Raw genomic sequence first — 20,168 nt, forward strand, 5'->3', positions numbered from 1 at the left:
CAAGGTCATAAACGATATCTTAACCGCCATCGATAGGAAACAATACTGTGCAGCCGTATTCATTGACCTGGCCAAGGCTTTTGACTCTGTCAATCACCACATCCTCATCGGCAGACTCGACAGCCTTGGTTTCTCTAATGATTGCCTCGCCTGGTTCACCAACTACTTCTCTGATCGAGTTCAGTGTGTCAAATCGGAGGGTCTGTTGTCCGGGCCTCTGGCAGTCTCCATGGGGGTGCCACAGGGTTCAATTCTTGGACCGACTCTCTTCTCTGTATACATCAATGATGTCGCTCTTGCTGCTGGTGATTCTCTGATCCACCTCTACGCAGACGACACTATTCTGTATACTTCTGGCCCTTCTTTTGACACTGTGTTAACAACCCTCCAGGCGAGCTTCAATGCCATACAACTCTCCTTCCGTGGCCTCCAATTGCTCTTAAATACAAGTAAAACTAAATGCATGCTCTTCAACCGATCGCTGCCTGCACCTGCCCGCCTGTCCAACATCACTACTCTGGACGGCTCTGACCTAGAATATGTGGACAACTACAAATACCTAGGTGTCTGGTTAGACTGTAAACTCTCCTTCCAGACTCACATCAAACATCTCCAATCCAAAGTTAAATCTAGAATTGGCTTCCTATTCCGCAACAAAGCATCCTTCACTCATGCTGCCAAACATACCCTTGTAAAACTGACCATCCTACCAATCCTCGACTTCGGTGATGTCATTTACAAAATAGCCTCCAAAACCCTACTCAATAAATTGGATGCAGTCTATCACAGTGCCATCCGTTTTGTCACCAAAGCCCCATATACTACCCACCACTGCGACCTGTACACTCTCGTTGGCTGGCCCTCGCTTCATACTCGTCGCCAAACCCACTGGTTCCAGGTCATCTACAAGACCCTGCTAGGTAAAGTCCCCCCTTATCTCAGCTCGCTGGTCACCATAGCAACACCTACCTGTAGCACGCGCTCCAGCAGGTTTATCTCTCTGGTCACCCCCAAAACCAATTCTTCCTTTGGCCGCCTCTCCTTCCAGTTCTCTGCTGCCAATGACTGGAACGAACTACAAAAATCTCTGAAACTGGAAACACTTATCTCCCTCACTAGCTTTAAGCACCAGCTGTCAGAGCAGCTCATAGATTACTGCACCTGTACATAGCCCATCTATAATTTAGCCCAAACAACTACCTCTTTACCTACTGTATTTATTTATTTATTTTGCTCCTTTGCACCCCATTATTTCTGTCTCTACTTTGCGCTTTCTTCCACTGCAAACCAACCATTCCAGTGTTTTTAGTTTTATTTTACTTGCTGTGTTGTATTTACTTCACCACCATGGCCTTTTTATATTTTTATTTATTTATACATATATTTGTTTGCCTTCACCTCCCTTATCTCACCTCACTTGCTCACATTGTATATAGACTTATTTTTTTTCACTGTATCATTGACTATATGTTTGTTTTACTCCATGTGTAACTATGTGTTGTTGTATGTGTCGAACTGCTTTGCTTTATCTTGGCCAGGTCGCAATTGTAAATGAGAACGTGTTCTCAATTTGCCTACCTGGTTAAATAAAGGTTAAATAAATAAAAAAAAAACTCTAAGAAGTAGTTGGTGAACCAGGCAAGGCAGTCATTTGAGAAACCAAGGCTGTTGAGTCTGCCGATAAGAATACGGTGATTGACAGAGTCGAAAGCCTTGGCCAGGCCGATGAAGACGGCTGCACAGTACTGTCTTTTATCGATGGAGGTTATGATATCGTTTAGTACCTTGAGCGTAGCTTAGGTGCACCCGTGACCAGCTCCGAAACCGAATTGCACAGCGGAGAAGGTACGGTGGAATTCGAAATGGTCGGTTATCTGTTTGTTTACTTGGCTTTCGAAGACTTTAGAAAGGCAGGATGGATATAGGTCTGTGACAGTTTGGGTCTAGAGTGTCACCCCCTTTGAAGTGGGGGATGACCGCGGCAGCTTTCCAATCTTTAGGGATCTCAAACGATACGAAAGAGAGGTTGAACAGACTGATAATAGGGGTTGCAACAATTGCGGCGGATAATTTTAGAAAGAGAGGGTCCAGATTGTCTAGCCCAGCTGATTTGTACGGGTCCAGGTTTTGCAGCTCTTTCAGAACATCTGCTATCTGGTTTTGGGTGAAGGAGAAGCTGGGGACTCTTGGGCAAGTAGCTGCGGGGGGTGCGGAGCTGTTGGTCGGGGTTGGTGTAGCCAGGAGGAAAGCATGGCCAGCCGTAGAAAAATGCTTTTTGAAATTCTCGATTATCTTAGATTTATCGGTGGTGACAGTGTTACCTAGCCTCAGTGCAGTGGGCAGCTGGGAGGAGGTGCTCCTATTCTCCATAGACTTTAGTGTCCCAAAACATTTTGGAGTTAGAGCTTCAGGATGCACATTTCTGTTTGAAAAGGTTTGCCTTTTTTTCCCTAACTGACTGCGTGTATTGGTTCCTGACTTCCCTGAAAAGTTGCATATTGCGGGGACTATTCGATGCTAGTGCAGTCCGCCACAGGATGTTTTTGTGCTGGTTGAGGACCGTCAGGTCTGGAGTGAACCAAGGGCTATATCTGTTCTTAGTTCTCAATTTTTTGAAAAGGGCATGCTTATTGAAGATGGTGAGGAAATTACTTTTAAAGAATGACCAGGCATCCTCTACTGACGGGTTGAGGTCAATATCCTTCCAGGATACCCGGACCAGATTGATTAGAAAGGCCTGCTCGCAGAAGATTTTTAGGGAGCGTTTAACAGTGATGAGGGGTGGTCGTTTGGCCGCGGTTGCAGGCAAAGAGGCAGTGATCGCTGAGATCCTGATTGAAAACAGCAGAGGTGTATTTGGAGGGCAAGTTGGTCAGGATAATATCTATGAGGGTGCCCATATCTACAGATTTAGGGTTGTACCTGGTGGGTTCCTTGATGATTTGTGTGAGGGTGTTAAGCATATCCCAGTTTAGGTCACCTAACAGAACGATCTCTGAAGATAGATGGGGGCAATCAGTTCGCATATGGTGTCCAGGGCACAGCTGGGAGCTGAAGGGGGTCTGGTCTATAACAGGTGGCAACAGTGAGGGACTTATTTCTGGAGAGATTCATTTTTTAAATTAGAAGCTCGAACTGTTTGGGCATAGACCTGGAAAGTATGACAGAACTTTGTAGGCTATCTCTGCAGTAGATTGCGACTCCTCCCCATTTGGCAGTTCTATCTTAACGGAAAACGCTGTAGTTGGGGATGGACATTTCAGAATTTTTGGTTGACTTCCTAAACCAGGATTCAGACACGGCAAAGACATCAGGGTTGGCAGAGTGTGCTAAAGCAGTGAGTAAAACAAACTTAGGGAGGAGGCTTCTGATGTTAACATGCATGAAACCAAGGCTTTTACGGTTACATAAGTCAACAAATGAGAGTGCCTGGGGACACACAGGGCCTGGGTTAACCTCTACATCACCCGAGGAACAGAGGAGGAGTAGGATGAGGGTACGGCTAAAGGCTATCAAAACTGGTCGTCTATTGCGTTGGGGACAGCGAATAAAAGGAGCAGATTTCTGTGCGTGGTAGAATAGATTCAGGGCATAATATACAGACGGGTATGGAAGGGTGCGGGTACAGTGGAGGTAAACCTAGGCATTGAGTGACAATAAGAGAGGTTGCATCTCTGGACGCACTAGTTATGCTGCGTGAGGTCACCGCATGTGTGGGAGGTGGGACAAATTAGGTATCTGAGGCATGTTGAGTTGGGACTCGGGGCTCCGCAGTGAACTAAAACAATGATAACTATCCTAAACAACAGTATTCAAGGCATATTGACATTAGAATGAGACATAAAGTGAGGCATTAAGCAATCACAGGTGTTGATTGGGAGAGCTAGCTAAGAAAATGGGTAAGACAACAACAGCTATTACGCTAAGACAACAGGTAAAATGGCGATGAATGTGCAGAGAGTCAGTTAACCTCTCTGGGGTAGGTCGCAATCGTCCCACCTGGCCAATAGCCAGGGAAAATACAGAGCGCCATATTCAAATAAAATGATATAAAAATCAAACTTTCATTAAATCACACATGTAAGATACCAAATTAAAGCTACACTCGTTGTGTATCCAGCCAACATGTCAGATTTCAAAAAGGTTTTTCGGCGAAAGCATAAGATGCTATTATCTGATGATAGCACAACAGTAAACAAAGAGTAGCATATTTCAACACTGCAGGCACGACACAAAACGCAGAAATAAAAATATAATTCATGCCTTACCTTTGACGAACTTATTTTGTTGGCACTCCAATATGTCCCATAAACATCACAAATAGTTCTTTTGTTCGATTAATTCCGTCAATATATATCCAAATGTCAATTTATTTGGCGCGTTTCATCCAGAAAAACACAGCTTCCAACTTGCGCAACGTCACTACAAAATATCTCAAAAGTTACATGTAAACTTTACCAAAACATTTCAAACTACTTTTGTAATACAACGTTAGGTATTTTTAAACGCTAATAATCGATCAAATTGAAGACGGGATGATCTGTGTTCAACACAAAAAGAAAACAAACTGACGCAACTTTTCTGGTAATGTGCCTCTCTCAAACAATTTACTTCAAGTGACTCTCATTTAAGATGGCCGTACTTCTTCATTACACAAAGGAAAAACCTCAACCAATTTCCAAAGACTGGTGACATCCAGTGGAAGCGGTAGGAACTGCAAACAAGTCCCTTAGAAATCTGGTGTCCCAATGAAAAATCATTGAAAAGACAGTGACCTCAAAAAAAAAAAAACATTCTGAATGGTTTGTCCTCGGGGTTTTGCCTGCTACATAAGTTCTGTTATACTCACAGACATGATTCAAACAGTTTTAGAAACTTCAGAGTGTTTTCTATCCATATTACCAATAATATGCATATCTTATATTCTGGGGATGAGTAGCAGGCAGTTGAATTTGGGCATGCTATTTATCCAAAAGTGAAAATGCTGCCCCCTACCCCGAAGAAGTTAACTACACACAGGTTCCTGAGTTCGAGGCTGGGGCTGACAGATACAAAAAATGGAGTACCGTGATTAATAAACAGTCCAGCAGGCATCAGCTATGTAGCCAAGTGATCATAGTGTCCAGTGAACAGCAATAGATGAAACAGGGAAGCCGCTAGGTTGTCGTTACTACGCTAGCAAGCGGGAGACACGGTGTTCAAATAAAGTTAGCAGGCCGGGGCTAGTAGAAGCGTCTGCACTAACGTCCGGCAAAGGCCGGTTGAGTCCATACGGGAGTCCATACGGGAGTTGCAGCAATGGGACAAGACACTAACTGGCAATTTGGATATCACGAAATTGGAAATAAAAAATTACATTTTCAAGCGAATATTCACACCAAAAAATATGTACATTTTACCAGCAGACTGGCTTCCATCAAACTGGCTTCTTGTGAATTAAAAGCTGTGCTGCTTGATGTAGTGCAAATAAAAAGCACATAACTTTTCATTTACTGAATAAAAAATAGACGTACTACGTGTTTCCATCCCATTTTTTAACTCTGTCGATGGTTTTGCCACAAAGTCTGCGATAAACAACAAATGTGCCCAATCTGGTCTTGTGCTCTAGTAAATAGCTCGCAGATAAAAAGCAGAGGGTAGGCTTCATGATGAGATTATGGATAAGAGCAAGATCATTTTTATTTGACAGCCAAGCACCGATCATCATGTCACCAGCATAAAATTAAGACCCTCAATATTTATTGGGAAGAAGCAACAAGCTCCTCATCACTGTGCACTTTCACCACCCTGTGAAGTTCATCAAAACTTATTTAGTCTGTAGCCTAATAAACTGTGCAGTAATGAATGCTTTTCCAAGACATACTGGGAGGACCACACAACCATATTATTTACTGCAACATGATGGTTATACCATCAACAAATCCGCATCAACGCGTTTCCACTGCATTTGTCCTTATCTATTTCACAGACAAAACAATTATCCCGTTTTTTTCTGTCGACATTTGGAAAGTTTACTGCCGATTTATACTGTTTCCATCAGGCCTGTTGTGATTATTAGATTTTTTTTTATACGACGGGAACTTTACTGCATATAAATAGTTGGATGGAAACATGGTTGTTGTTACCAGATACGTTTGTAATTTATCTTGTCATCAGAACATGAATGATGAATGGGAAGGGTGATACTGTGCGATGCATCACCTTTTTTTGTATTGACATTATTATTTCCCCCCTATGTTTCCCCTGTGTGTTTCACTCCCTCCAGAGTGGCAGTAACTATGCATACCTGGAGCAGCTGGAGAGCCTGCTGGCGAGGGGTCGCTCCATCCCCGTCCGGCTGGACCCCCTGCCCCAGGTCGAATCCCAGGTGGCCTCGGCCCGTGCCTGGAGGGAGAGGACCGCACGCACCTTCCTCAAGAAGAACTCCACCTACACCCTGCTACAGGTAAGTCGTAATACCCTGGGTTTGGCTGTACCTAGGCACTGAGAAGGCATGGATGAGTATGTTGCTGAGATGGTGGTTTGAAATATTTTTTCCCCAACCAAGCAGCCCTTTTCAGACTATGCTGACCCTAGAGTGCAATATGAGATATTTGCTTAAGCTATGTAGAATGATGCAGAAGTTGGTGAATCACCATTCACAAATTGTTGTGAATTCCATCTGTCTATACTGTAGGTAGTTGGGAATAGGACCAATATTATCATAGGACTGGTAGTTAGATAGCGTCTTTGCTAATCTCTATTATTGTGTTGTCTCTCTTAGGTCCTTAGTCCGCGTGTGGATATTGGTATCTACGGCAACAGCAAGGGCAAACGCAAACGAGTCAAGGAGCTCCTTGAGAAGGAGAGAGGAGGTCTGGACCTGGAGGGTCTCAGTGACCTGGACGAGAGTTACGAAGACGCCTGCGACCCGGCCACCGTTGTAGCGGCATTCAAATCCAAGGAGCAGAAAGAGGTTGAGGCCATCCACTCCCTCCGAGCTGCCAACCTGGCTAAGATGGCCATGTCTGACCGTATCGAGGAGGTGAAGTTCTGTCTGTGTCGTAAGACCGCCAGCGGGTTTATGTTGCAGTGTGAACTGTGCAAGGACTGGTTCCACGGAGCCTGCGTGCCGTTACCGAAAACAGGCTCTCAGAAGAAGCCCATGGGCACAGCCGGTTGGCAGAGCAACAGCAAGGAGGCAAAGTTCCTGTGCCCGTTGTGCCAGCGCTCACGTCGCCCGCGTCTGGAGACCATCCTGTCCCTCCTGGTGTCCCTCCAGAAGCTGCCGGTGCGTCTGCCTGAGGGGGAGGCCCTACAGTGCCTGACAGAGAGGGCCATGGGCTGGCAGGTAGGGATGAGTTCAACACCTGTTTTCAGAATCAATTATTTTATGGTTGCTAGGATTGATTTAATCAAAGTTTGGTAGGAGTTTTACCTGCAAAACATAGTAAGAAGTGTATGTGAAAGGGTGAAAAGCCACACATTCTGAATCAAACTAAATCTTGTTTATTTCAACTCTTATCTCTGTTCATTAATGGAATTGATTCATCTAAATCCTCTCTACTTGCAGGACCGCGCCAGGCAGGCCCTGGCTACAGACGAGCTGTCCTCGGCCCTGGCCAAGCTGTCGGTGCTCAGTCAGCGGATGGTAGAACAGGCTGCCCGGGAGAAGACCGAAAAGATTATCAACGCTGAGCTGCAGAAGGCTGCCGCAAACCCTGACCTGCAGGTAAGAGATTAATGGTGCCGTATGGTACTCAGAGCCATGTATAGTGAGTTTGGAGACGCTAACATGGCGTCCAGTGTAAAAAGTTGTCTGTTAACGGGATTTCAGCCGTAAGAAGTTAACGGGATCGATATGACAACAGCCAGTGAAAGTGCAGGGCGCCAAATTCAAACAGAAATCTCATAATTAAAATTCGTCAAACATACAAGTATTATACACAATTTTAAAGATAAACTTGTTGTTAATCCCACCACAGTGTCCGATTTCAAAAAGGCTTTACGACAAAAGCATACCATGCGATTATGTTAGGTCAGCACCTAGTCACAGAAAAACACAGCCATTTTTTCAGCCAAAGAGAGGAGTCACAAAAAGCAGAAAGAGATAAAATGAATCACTAACCTTTGATCTTCATCAGATGACACTCATAGGACTTCATGTTACACAATACATGTATGTTTTGTTCGATAAAGTTCATATTTATATCCAAAAATCTCAGTTTACATTGCCGTGTTATGTTCAGTAATGTTTTGCTTCCAAAACATCCTGTGATTTTGCGGAGAGTCACATCAATTTACAGAAATACTCATAATAAACATTGATAAAATATACAAGTGTTAAGCATGGAATTATAGATAAACTTCTCCTTAATGCAACCGCTGTGTCAGATTTCAAAAAAGCTTTACGGAAAAAGCACACCATGCAATAATCTGAGTACAGCGCTCAGAGACCAAAACAAGCCATACAGATACCCGCCATGTTGTGAAGTCAACAGAAGTCAGAAATAGCATTATAAATATTCACTTACCTTTGATGATCTTCATCAGAATGCACTCCCAGGAATCCCAGTTCCACAATAAATGTTTGTTTTGTTCGATAAAGTCCATAATTTATCTCCAAATACCTCCTGACGAAAAGTCAAAAGGTTCCATTACAGTTCGTAGAAACATGTCAAAATAGAATCAATCTTTAGGATGTTTTTAACATAAATCTTCAATAATGTTTCAACCGGAGAATTCCTTTGTCTTTAGAAAGGAAAAGGAACGCAGCTACCTCTCACGGGCGCATGCCTGACTGAGCTTATGGCATTCTGCCAGACCTCTTAGTCAATCAGCTCTTATTCTCTCCCCCTTCACAGTAGAAGCCTGAAACAAGGTTCTAAAGACTGTTGACATCTAGTGGAAGCCTTAGGAAGTGCAATATGACCCCATATACACTGTATATTGGACAGGCAAAGACTTGAAAACCTACAAACCTCAAATTTCCCACTTCCTGGTTGGATTTTTTCTCATGTTTTTGCCTGCCATATGAGTTATGTTATACTCACAGACATCATTCAAACAGTCTAAGAAACGTCAGAGTGTTTTCTATCCAAATCTACTAATAATATTCATATCTTAGCTCCTGGGCCTGAGTAGCAGGCAGTTTACTCTGGGCACCTTATTCATCCAAGCTACTCAATACTGCCCCCAGACATAAGAAGTTAACTCTCTATATGGATCTCATGATCAGTTATTCCTCTAAACAAGATGCTTAGGGATAAGGTAAGTCAAGAGATGAACAGACGGAAATGTTTTTTTTTTCATGTCCTCCTTTTCCTCCTCGTTTGTTCAGTGCATTAGAGAGTGAAAAACAGAAAGATTGGTTCCACGGTAGTGTCGTGTCTCTGACTATGATTAAATTATGACATGCTATTTTATCAAATCGATTACCTAACGTTTAATTGATTACGTGATTGAATTAAACCATGCAACAATTAAACCATTAATAACCTGTGGCACCACGGAAGCATTAAGTTATATAGAGCGGTTATCTCCTGAATCCACTCTCTTAAAGATCTGAAGATCTTTTATATCAATAGCAGTCAATTATTAATCGTCACCTCGATCGGTCTCATTCTGATTGTCGTAAGTACTTGGTTATCTGCATGAACCCTAGTTGAATCAGCAATACACAAATTGGCATTATTTATTTACTAAATACCTAAATCACACAGAATCACATATATATATATATATATACAGTGGGGAGAACAAGTATTTGATACACTGACAATTTTGCAGGTTTTCCTACTTACAAAGCATGTAGAGGTCTGTAATTTTTATCATAGGTACATTTCAACTGTGAGAGAAGGAATCTAAAACAAAAATCCAGAAAATCACATTGTATGATTTTTAATTAATTAATTTGCATTTTATTGCATGACATAAGTATTTGATACATCAGAAAAGCAGAACTGAATATTTGGTACAGAAACCTTAGTTTGCAATTACAGAGATAATACGTTTCCTGTAGTTCTTGACCAGGTTTGCACACACTGCAGCAGGGATTTTGGCCCACTCCTCCATACAGACCTTCTCCAGATCCTTCAGGTTTCGGGGCTGTCGCTGGGCAATACGGACTTTCGGCTCCCTCCAAAGATTTTCTATTGGGTTCAGGTCTGGAGACTGGCTAGGCCACTCCAGGACCTTGAGATGCTTCTTACGGAGCCACTCCTTAGTTGCCCTGGCTGTGTGTTTCGGGTCGTTGTCATGCTGGAAGACCCAGCCACGACCCATCTTCAATGCTCTTACTGAGGGAAGGAGGTTGTTGGTCAAGATCTCGCGATACATGGCCCCATCCATCCTCCCTTCAATACGGTGCAGTCGTCCTGTCCCCTTTGCAGAAAAGCATCCCCAAAGAATGATGTTTCCACCTCCATGCTTCACGGTTGGGATGGTGTTCTTGGCGTTGTACTCATCCTTCTATTCCTCCAAACACGGCGAGTGGAGTTTAGAGCAAAAAGCTCTATTTTTGTCTCATCAGACCACATGACCTTCTCCCATTCCTCCTCTGGATCATCCAGATGGTCATTGGCAAACTTCAGACGGGCCTGGACATGCGCTGGCTTGAGCAGGGGGACCTTGCGTGTGCTGCAGGATTTTAATCCATGACGGCGTAGTGTGTTACTAATGGTTTTCTTTGAGACTGTGGTCCCAGCTCTCTTCAGGTCATTGACCAGGTCCTGCCGTGTAGTTCTGGGCTGATCCCTCACATTCCTCATGATCATTGATGCCCCACGAGGTGAGATCTTGCATGGAGCCCCAGACCGAGGGTGATTGACCGTCATCTTGAACTTCTTCCATTTTCTAATAATTGTGCCAACAGTTGTTGCCTTCTCACCAAGCTGCTTGGCTATTGTCCTGTAGCCCATCCCAGCCTTGTACAGGTCTACAATTTATCCCTGATGTCCTTACACAGCTCTCTGGTCTTGGCCATTGTGGAGAGGTTGGAGTCTGTTTGATTGAGTGTGTGGACAGGTGTCTTTTATACAGGTAACGAGTTCAAACAGGTGCAGTTAATACAGGTAATGAGTGGAGAACAGGAGGGCTTCTTAAAGAAAAACTAACAGGTCTGTGAGAGCCGGAATTCTTACTGGTTGGTAGGTGATCAAATACTTATGTCATGCAATAAAATGCAAATTAATTACTTAAAAATCATACAATGTGATTTTCTGGATTTTTGTTTTAGATTCCGTCTCTCACAGTTGAAGTGTACCTATGATAAAAATGACAGACCTCTACATGCTTTGTAAGTAGGAAAACCTGCAAAATCGGCAGTGTATCAAATACTTGTTCTCCCCACTGTATATATACACAGGATAGATCATACATCGATTACAAATCATGTCATGAAAAGCCCCTAGTGGGTTAACCCGATGTGACGGCTGGTTACACAAAGGAAGGGGGTTGGGTTTGAATGAAAGAGCGGGAAGACTGAGGGACAAAGGGATTGGGTCTCTATCGGACCTTGAGACGCTATGCTACCGTAAATACAGAATATTATGCATTCTAATAACCGCCCTTTCGGAAAAGGAAAATGCAAGATATATATTTACTCTGAGCTGCACTTCGATAAATGGGTTGAAGATTGAAGACTGGTTTTCCCAGCAGAGATCACCATTGTCCTTTTGAAGAATCTTTCTGGTCGTAGTGTTGTAGAGCAGATACGTAAAGTTCCCTGTTGTTCTTAGGAGATTGTCTGTCCTTTCCTAGGCCACGTACGTTTACAGCTGCAGCTGATAATTCAACGTCTAGTAGGTATCACTTCTTCTTTAGTGAATAATAGTTCAAAGTTGCCATAATCAGCTTGTGCTGTATTCTGGCTGGTCTAGTCAAAATTCACCATTCCAGCGTGGTGATCGTCACCTCCACGTTGAAGTTCTCCCTTTTAAACGCTAGAACAGCAGTCCTACCATTTGTGGAACTAACGTTGACTTCCGTCAACAGGCTTTTGTACTGGGGGAGAGAAGGGCGTTTTTCATAGTTCTCAACCAATGTCTGTTCACTTGGGCGTGGCCACTGAGTGAGCATAAGTTTACTTATGAAAACAATTCTCTCATTTCGAAGCTAAAATTACATTTCAGCTTTTCATAAATAGTTTTATATTTAAACATTTGAATTTCACAACAATTTCATGTGCATCTGATAACTGGAATGTGTAGACTTTCCAAGATATACAATTTGTCATCCTATCATCAGTAATAATGTCCCAGACAACAACTTATCTGACATCATATTCTTTAACCTCTTATGGCTTGGGGGCAGTATTGAGTAGCTTGGATGAATAAGGTGCCCAGAGTAAACTGCTTGCTACTTAGGCCCAGAAGCTAAGATATGCATATTATTAGTAGATTTGGATAGAAAACACTCTGACGTTTCTTAGACTGTTTGAATGATGTCTGTGAGTATAACATAACTCATATGGCAGGCAAAAACCTGAGAAAAAATCCAACAGGAAGTGGGAAATCTGAGGTTTGTAGTTTTTCAAGTCTTTGCCTATCCAAGATACAGTGTAAATTTGGTCCGATTGCACATCCTAAGGCTTCCACTAGATGTCAACAGTCTTTAGAACCTTGTTTGAGGCTTCTACTGTGAAGTGGGGGAGAATGAAAGCTGATTAAGAGGTCTGCCAGAGTGCCATGAGCTCATTCAGGCGCGCTCCCGTGAGAGGTAGCTGCGTTCCATTGCATTTCTAAAAACAAAGGAAATCTCCGGTTGAAACATTATTGAAGATTTATGTTAAAAACATACTAAAGATTGATTCTATACATCGTTTGACATGTTTCTACGAACTGTAATGGAACCTTTTGACTTTTCGTCTGGCCTGCGCCTAATGAATTTGGGTTTGTGAAGTAAAGGCGCAAACAAAAAGGAGGTATTTGGAGATAAACTATGGACGTTATCGAACAAAACAAACATTTATTGTGGAAATGGGATTCCTGGGAGTGCATTCTGATGAAGATCATCAAAGGTAAGTGAATATTTATAATGCTATTTCTGACTTCTGTTGACTCCACAACATGGCGGATATCTGTATGGCTTGTTTTTGTGTCTGAGCGCCGTACTCAGATTATTGTATGGTGTGCTTTTTCAGTAAAGCTTTTTCGAAATCTGAGACAGGGGTTGCATTAAGGGGAAGTTTATCTAAAGTTCCATGTATAACACTTGTATTTTCATCAACATTTATGATGAGTATTTCTGTAAATTGATGTGGCTCTCTGCAAAATCACCGGATGTTTTGGAGGCAAAACATAACGCGCCAATGTACACTGAGATTTTTGGATATAAATATGAACTTTATTGAACAAAACATACATGTATTGTGTAACATGAAGTCCTATGAGTGCCATCTGATGAAGATCATCAAAGGTTAGTGATTAATTTTATCTCTATTTCTGCTTTTTGTGACACCTCTCTTTGGCTGGAAAAATGGCTGTGTTTTTCTGTGACTAGGTAACTTACTGATCTAACATAATCGTTTGGTGTGCTTTCGTCGTAAAGCCTTTTTGAAATCGGACACTGTGGTGGGATTAACAACAAGTTTATTTTTAAAATGGTGTAAAATACTTGTATGTTTGAGTAATTGTAATTATGAGATTTCTGTTTGAATTTGGCGCCCTGCACTTTCACTGACTGTTGTCATATCGATCCCGTTAACGGGATTTAAGCCATAAGAATTAAGTACCAATGAACACTTTCAACTGGTTGAGAAAGGGAATTATTGTTCCATTCCCCAACCTTTTGATGTTACCATACTTTCTCTATGGTAACAGAAGGGCTTTCCAAGAGTCCATTCTGTAGAGTGGAGAGAAAAGGGGTAAAGGTATTTATGGGGGGTTCATATACAGGCAACTTCATGACAGTAGTGATATTACAACTGCTGAGAAGTAACAGAATGACTGTGAGATCTGTTCTCTACGTAGGGTCACATCCAGACGTTCCAGCAGGCAGGGTTCAGCAGGGCAGCGTCGCCACGCCAGTCTGTCGACTACGATGACGAGGAGACAGACTCAGACGAGGACATCAGGGAAACATATGGCTACGACATGAAGGTACTGTACTGTGGCCTATGGAGAGTTTTCTCAAACGTCAAGAGTTTTTAAAAATATCAAAAATACCTGTTGAATCAATTAAAATGTAACCATATACTACTGTATATGCTAGTTTTCTATAGGCAATATTTTAGACGGAGTGGTAACGAAGCCAGTAAAACATTACTATTCAATTTGTCTCAAGCAAGACACCGCACTTAGCAAATCCTGCTTTTCTAGCATTGTGTCCTCACTTGCCCCGTTTTCTTGCGCTCTCTTTCTCTCGTGCTCTGTGTGTGTATGTGTGTGTGTCAGGACCCAGGTGAGGTGAAGCCGTACCTGTTTTGTGATGAGGAGATCCCTGTCAAGTCGGAGGAAGTAGTCAGTCACATGTGGCCCACCACACCCTCTTTCTGTGCTGAACACGCCTACTCCTCTGCCTCCAAGTCCTGCCCTCAGAGTAAGACATGGCTACGCAAATCTGTCATACTTAACTGACTTGCCTAGTTTTTTTTAAAGAACAGATTCCTATTTACAATGACGGCCTACACCGGCCAAACCCGGACGACGCTGGGCCAATTGTGCGCCACCCTATGGGACTCACAGCCGCTTGTGATACAGCCTGGATTCGAACCATAGTGTTTTGTAGTGACGCCTCTAGCATTGAGATGCAGTACCTTAGACCGCTGCGCCACTCCGGAGCCCCAAAAATAAAGTAGTAACTTATAAATGTGTCATCCATTAATTTTGTTCTGGAGTATTGTTTCCTTATGTGTATTGTCTTTGGGACCTTTATTTAGAAATGATCATCTCAAGGTACTTAACCTTAAACTCTACATGTAAATGTTGTAGATATTGAAGGGGTGTGTTTCATTGGTTGATTGATGACTCCTTCTCACCCTCTACCCTCCAGATCAGAGCACCCCCAGGAAGCAGCCCAGGAAGACACCCCTGGTGCCCCGCTCTCTCGAGCCCCCTGTGCTGGATCTGTCCCCCCCGGCCAAGGCCCAGCTGGAGGAGCTGATGATGGTGGGGGACCTGCTAGAGGTGTCCCTGGATGAGACCCAGCACATCTGGAGGATCCTGGAGGCCACACACCCTCCGTCTGAGGAGAGGTTCCTACAGGTCATGGAGGTAGGAGAAGCACTGGTTTATACACTTATTTTTATACAGAACAAAAATATAAACGCAACATGTGAAGTGACAGGTATGACATATCAAGAAGCTGATATAAAAAGCATGATCATTACACAGGTGCACCTAGTGCTGGGGACAATAAAAGGCCACTCTATAATGTACCGTTTTGGCACACAACACAATGCCACAGATGTCTAAAGTTGAGGGAGCGTGCAATTGCCATGCTGTCTGCAGGACTGTCCACCAGAGCTGTTGCCAGAGAATTGAATGTTAATTTCTTTACCACAACCGCACAACCAAATAATTTCTGCACAAACTGTCAGAAACTCTCTCAGGGAAGCTCATCTTCGTGCTTGTCGTCCTGACTCCAGTTTGGCGTCATAACCGACTTCAGTGGGCAAATCCTCACCTTCGATGGCCACTGGCATGCTGGAGAAATGTGCTCTTCACTGATGAATCCCGGTTTCAACTGTACCGGGCAGATGGCAGACAGCATGAATGAAGTTGTGTTGGCGAGCGGTTTGCTTTAGTCAACGTTGTGAACAGAGTGCCCCATGGTGGCTATGGGGATATGTTATAGGCAGGCATACGGACAATGAACGCAATTGCATTTTATCAATGTCAATTTGAATGAACAGAGATACCATAACGAGATCCTTAAAGCCCATTGGCATGCCGTTCATCCGCCACCATAACAATGCGCGGCCCCATGTCACAAGGATTTGCACAAAAATCCTAGAAGCTGAAAATGTCTGTTCTTCCATGGCCTGCATACTCACCAGACATGTCACCCATTGAGCACGTTTGGAATGCTCTGGGTCGATGTGTACAACTGCGTGTTCCAGTTCCCGACAATGTCCAGCAACTTTGCACAGTCGTTGCAGAGGAGTGGGACAACATTCCACAAGCCACAATCAACAGCCTGATCAACACTATGCCAAGATGTGTCACGCTGCATGAGGCAAATGGTCACACCAGACACTGACTGGTTTTATGATCCACCCCCCCTACCTATTGTTTTAAGTATCTGTGACCAACACGCATATCTGTATTCCCAGACATGTGAAATCCATAGATTAGGGCCTAATGAATTTATTTCAATTGACTGATTTCCTTATATGAACTGTAACTCAGTAAAATCTTTGAAATTGTTGCATGTTGTGTTTTATATTTTTGTTCAGTGCATGCTATTTTATTTAACAAGGTTGAGCCATTGAGGTCAAGGTAGATCTGGCCAAGAGGGCAGCTCCAGTAAAGAAAACAGTCACTGGCTGAAAACACATGTTAGAATCTGAGCTGAACATGTGTGATACGAAGGCTTGTTCCCTGGATCCTGATTAAGTCTACTTAATGGACTTAAAAGCACTTTCAGTAGAGATTATTGATTGAGCAATTTTGTCCATCCCTCTTTCCTGTCTTCCCTTCCTAGCATGAGGATTCTCAGTTTGAGAAACCGGTGAAGATCAAGATGAAGGACTCTGAGAAGAAGAGGAAGAGGAAGTTGGAGAGGGCGGAGCACCAGCTTCTCATGGCAGCTGTCTCTGGGGTCGGAGACATGATGCGGTCCCCCAAGTCCTCAAAGGATCCGAAACGGAGCCTCTTAGACCCGCTGGGGAAACCCAAGAAGAAGAAGCTGAAGCTGAACCCGGATAAGAACCGTGAACTGAAACAGCTGGCCAAGCGCCTGGCTAAAGAGGAGAAGGAGAGAAAGAGGAAGGAGAAAGCTGTGATCAAGGCTGAGGCTGTCAGGGAGGGACTGGAGAAAAGGAAAGAGAAGAAGATCCTGGATATACCGTCAAAATACGATTGGTCCGGAGCTGAGGACTCCAATGATGAGAACGCTGTCTGTGCATCCAAGAACTGTATGAGACCCTGCAAGGACAAGGTGAGAGCGACACAAGAAGCATATACACAGCTATAGTGTGTGTGTGTAGCAACCCTTATCTCCAATATACACTACTTGATGCACATTTCAAAATAACTGGAGGGGTGTAAGGAAAATGGTCAGAACACCTAGGTGGGGCTATTATTGTGTCTATGGGTACAACCTCAGCCTAGGGATTGACTTCTGCCCTGGTTTTCAAATGTCCCATCCAGACTGACTGACTGAGACCTTACTTTTGCCAGCTGAGGGCAGTGCATCTTCTGTCAGACCTTGAATATAGCCTAAGGAGCAATTTTTGGACCAGGGGAGAGGGGCTCATTTGAGAGAGGATGTAGCGACTCAGAATCGTTCTGACAGGTGATTTCCATAGATGATTGATAGGTGTGAGGGTTTATTGGTTAGCAGGGTGCAACAGAGGTCAGTGAGAGCCTGAGATGGGTTCAGTGTGTGGCCTGCGAGAGGGCGTGTCCTATCAAACACGAGTCCGTTTTTGACCCAAGTACAAGTAGAGATGCGTCGGCAAAATGTCAAATTCAGTCAAGGGAATTAGGATCTACTTCTTAGTGTCTTTACTAAGGAGTAGCTCCTATTCTTAGACATGTTGTCATTTTTATTAATATAATGTTTTCAATTAGTTTGTATCATTTCTTAAATTAAGATCAACATTTCATTCTACAATTCACCCATAATGTTGGGACACACTAACTGTTTTCACAAATAAATCACTGGACATTTAAGATGTTTTAAAATGTTTCATTTTTAACTGTTCCACAGCAATCGCCTCTCTTAGTATGTCACAATCACCTTTACAAACAGTAGTGGGAGGTTTGAATACTTTCCTTTAGGGGGTTTAATGATATTAGCTCTTCAGATCGAAAACTGAATGTCTCACTTTGGATTTCTGTTTGCTGACTATGATGCAGCGCTAAGTATGCCGAGTTAATATTTGACACTGTGAAGCAAACATCTTTGGATGTGAGCATCGTGGAACAATTGAATATCAACAGCTGATAACAGCACTGGAACACCTTAAAGAGAGTTACACATAACGTATTAACAGGACAAGCTTTGTGCTGTTGGAAGTGACTGTAAATTAGACACTAAGTCAATGACTAGCCTAACCACCCTCCCAGTCCTACCCATCCATGTGCTCTCAGAACACATCAGAGGCATGGTGATATCCTCCAGCTTTACAGAACTTTAAGGGGGACTGGATTGGATTAGGCTTAAATGCACCATAATAAAATGCAACATTAATATCATGCTTATTATACATCATGTACATAATGCTATATTCCTTTAAAAAACAGAAACACTCTACAAGTATAATGCTTGTGAATCTGAAGGGCAATGGCCTTTTCTGACCACTAGCTGATGATATTATATCCTGATTTTAGCAGAATGTGTGATCGCCTGTATGTTTGTCTCTCTTCCCTCTGTCAGGTGGATTGGGTTCAGTGCGACGGCGGCTGTGACGAGTGGTTCCACCAGGTGTGTGTGGGTGTGACCTGCGAGATGGCCGAGGAGGAGGACTACATCTGCATCGACTGCACCCGCAAGTCGTCCATCTTGAGTGGGGGCGTAGTTGGAAGTTTGGGCAGAAGCATGGGCATAGGAGGAGGGGTGACAGCGGTGGTGAAGGTGGAGCGTGTTTGTGAGGAGCCAGTGGTGCTGGAAGCGCCAGTCTGCAGCGGGCTGAGCCAGATCATTATGCCCCCCTCGCACTCCATAATGATGCCCCCCACCCAGACCCAAATGATGCCTCCCTCTATCTCCGTCCCCCAACAGCAGCAGCCGGACACTCGTGAGAGCAGCTAGCGCAGACCCAGGACAGAGACCACATTCACACAGTCGGCCACCACACACACACACACACACACACCCGGTAAGCTCGCGTCAGACCATTTGAGTCTGGAAGACCCTGACATGTTCTGTTCCAGACCTGTTCTGACCAACATATTTCGCTAATCTTGATTTAGTGGTAAAAGAGCTTCAAATTAAGGGGTATCCTCAAGACTGGATGATGATACTCGCATGAGAATAATACTACAAAGAAATTAGACTAAGCTAAAAGCTTGTGGTCCTGTTTGAGGCGAGAGAGGTATTTTCTGCATCAGACTGAAACTCCAGATGACTTTTTTCCCCGCTCTCCCTCTTCTCTTCTCTCATGGGAACCAATTGTTGATGAGGATCTGTTTCGCTCTAATTCAGAACTGTTAAAGAAGGCCTTATAATCCAGAGAACACTGTGTGCACAGAGTATCAGAGCGGTTTTTACTGCACGACTCGGAATGACCATGGGCTGTTTTGTCTGTTTCTTGAGTTTCAGTTTCAGGTCTGTAACGTTCTCTAGACCCCTCTGATAAATATTTGATAAATATTTGGAGCCAATCTGCCTCAGTCCAACTACAGTCAGAAGCTTCAGTACAGTCATCATGAATCTGTAGAGGTATAAATCTGTGTCCCAAAAGACACCTTGTTTCCTATGCGCTACATGGGCTCTGGTAAAAAGTAGTGCACTATAAAGGGAATAGGGTGCCATTTGGGCTGCCATGTTCCACCTCCATATATTCATGATGACTGTACTGAGTTGGAAGGTAGCCTAGCTTTTTAGAGTGTCGGGCCAGTTAACGGAAGGTCTCTGGTTCGAAACCCCCAAGCTGGCTAGGTGAAAAATGTATCGATGTGCCCTTGAGCAAGGTACTTAACCCTAAGTCGATCTGGATAAGAGTGTCTGCTAAATGATAAAAATGTACATGTAAAAATGTGGGATGCACATTCAGTATCCTCTCTCTGCCTGGCCCCAAACAATAAGTAACAGCTCCATGTAGGACTAGGAACAATGGTTGTATGTAGTGATACGTATTTATAATGTGTATATAGGTTTTAAGCAATTAAGTGATTGGATGTTGCTGTTTTGTTTTCTCACCTTTAATAAACAATTCCTAGTCAAATGAGTAAGGAGCAGCATTTCTTTCTCTTATTTTCAATACCATTATATACAACTTCCTGTTTGAGATGATTTGATATGTAATTTAATGTCAATACCAATGTCTTAGTTTTGGGTGGGTCATCAGAAGGCCTGACTGT

The 20,168-nt window shown here is 43.4% G+C and overlaps 1 protein-coding gene across 6 annotated transcripts in view; it reads left to right on the top strand.

Moving 5' to 3' along the window:
- The window catches only part of LOC139565661 (lysine-specific demethylase 5A-like), a 60,481-nt gene extending 40,446 nt beyond the window's left edge, over window positions 1-20,035 (top strand). For all 6 annotated transcript variants that reach the window (XM_071386143.1, XM_071386147.1, XM_071386144.1 and 3 more), the window contains exons 22-29: window positions 6,266-6,445; window positions 6,764-7,330; window positions 7,553-7,711; window positions 13,950-14,078; window positions 14,373-14,517; window positions 14,971-15,191; window positions 16,624-17,079; window positions 18,523-20,035. In XM_071386143.1, the coding sequence (XP_071242244.1) occupies window positions 6,266-6,445; window positions 6,764-7,330; window positions 7,553-7,711; window positions 13,950-14,078; window positions 14,373-14,517; window positions 14,971-15,191; window positions 16,624-17,079; window positions 18,523-18,897 (2,232 nt within the window). In that variant the 3' untranslated portion in view covers window positions 18,898-20,035. The remainder of the gene's footprint in view (window positions 1-6,265; window positions 6,446-6,763; window positions 7,331-7,552; window positions 7,712-13,949; window positions 14,079-14,372; window positions 14,518-14,970; window positions 15,192-16,623; window positions 17,080-18,522) is intronic.
- The last annotated feature ends 133 nt before the right edge of the window (window positions 20,036-20,168 follow it).

The sequence above is a fragment of the Salvelinus alpinus genome, chromosome 37, assembly GCF_045679555.1.
Source record: "Salvelinus alpinus chromosome 37, SLU_Salpinus.1, whole genome shotgun sequence".
Lineage (NCBI taxonomy): Eukaryota > Metazoa > Chordata > Actinopteri > Salmoniformes > Salmonidae > Salvelinus > Salvelinus alpinus.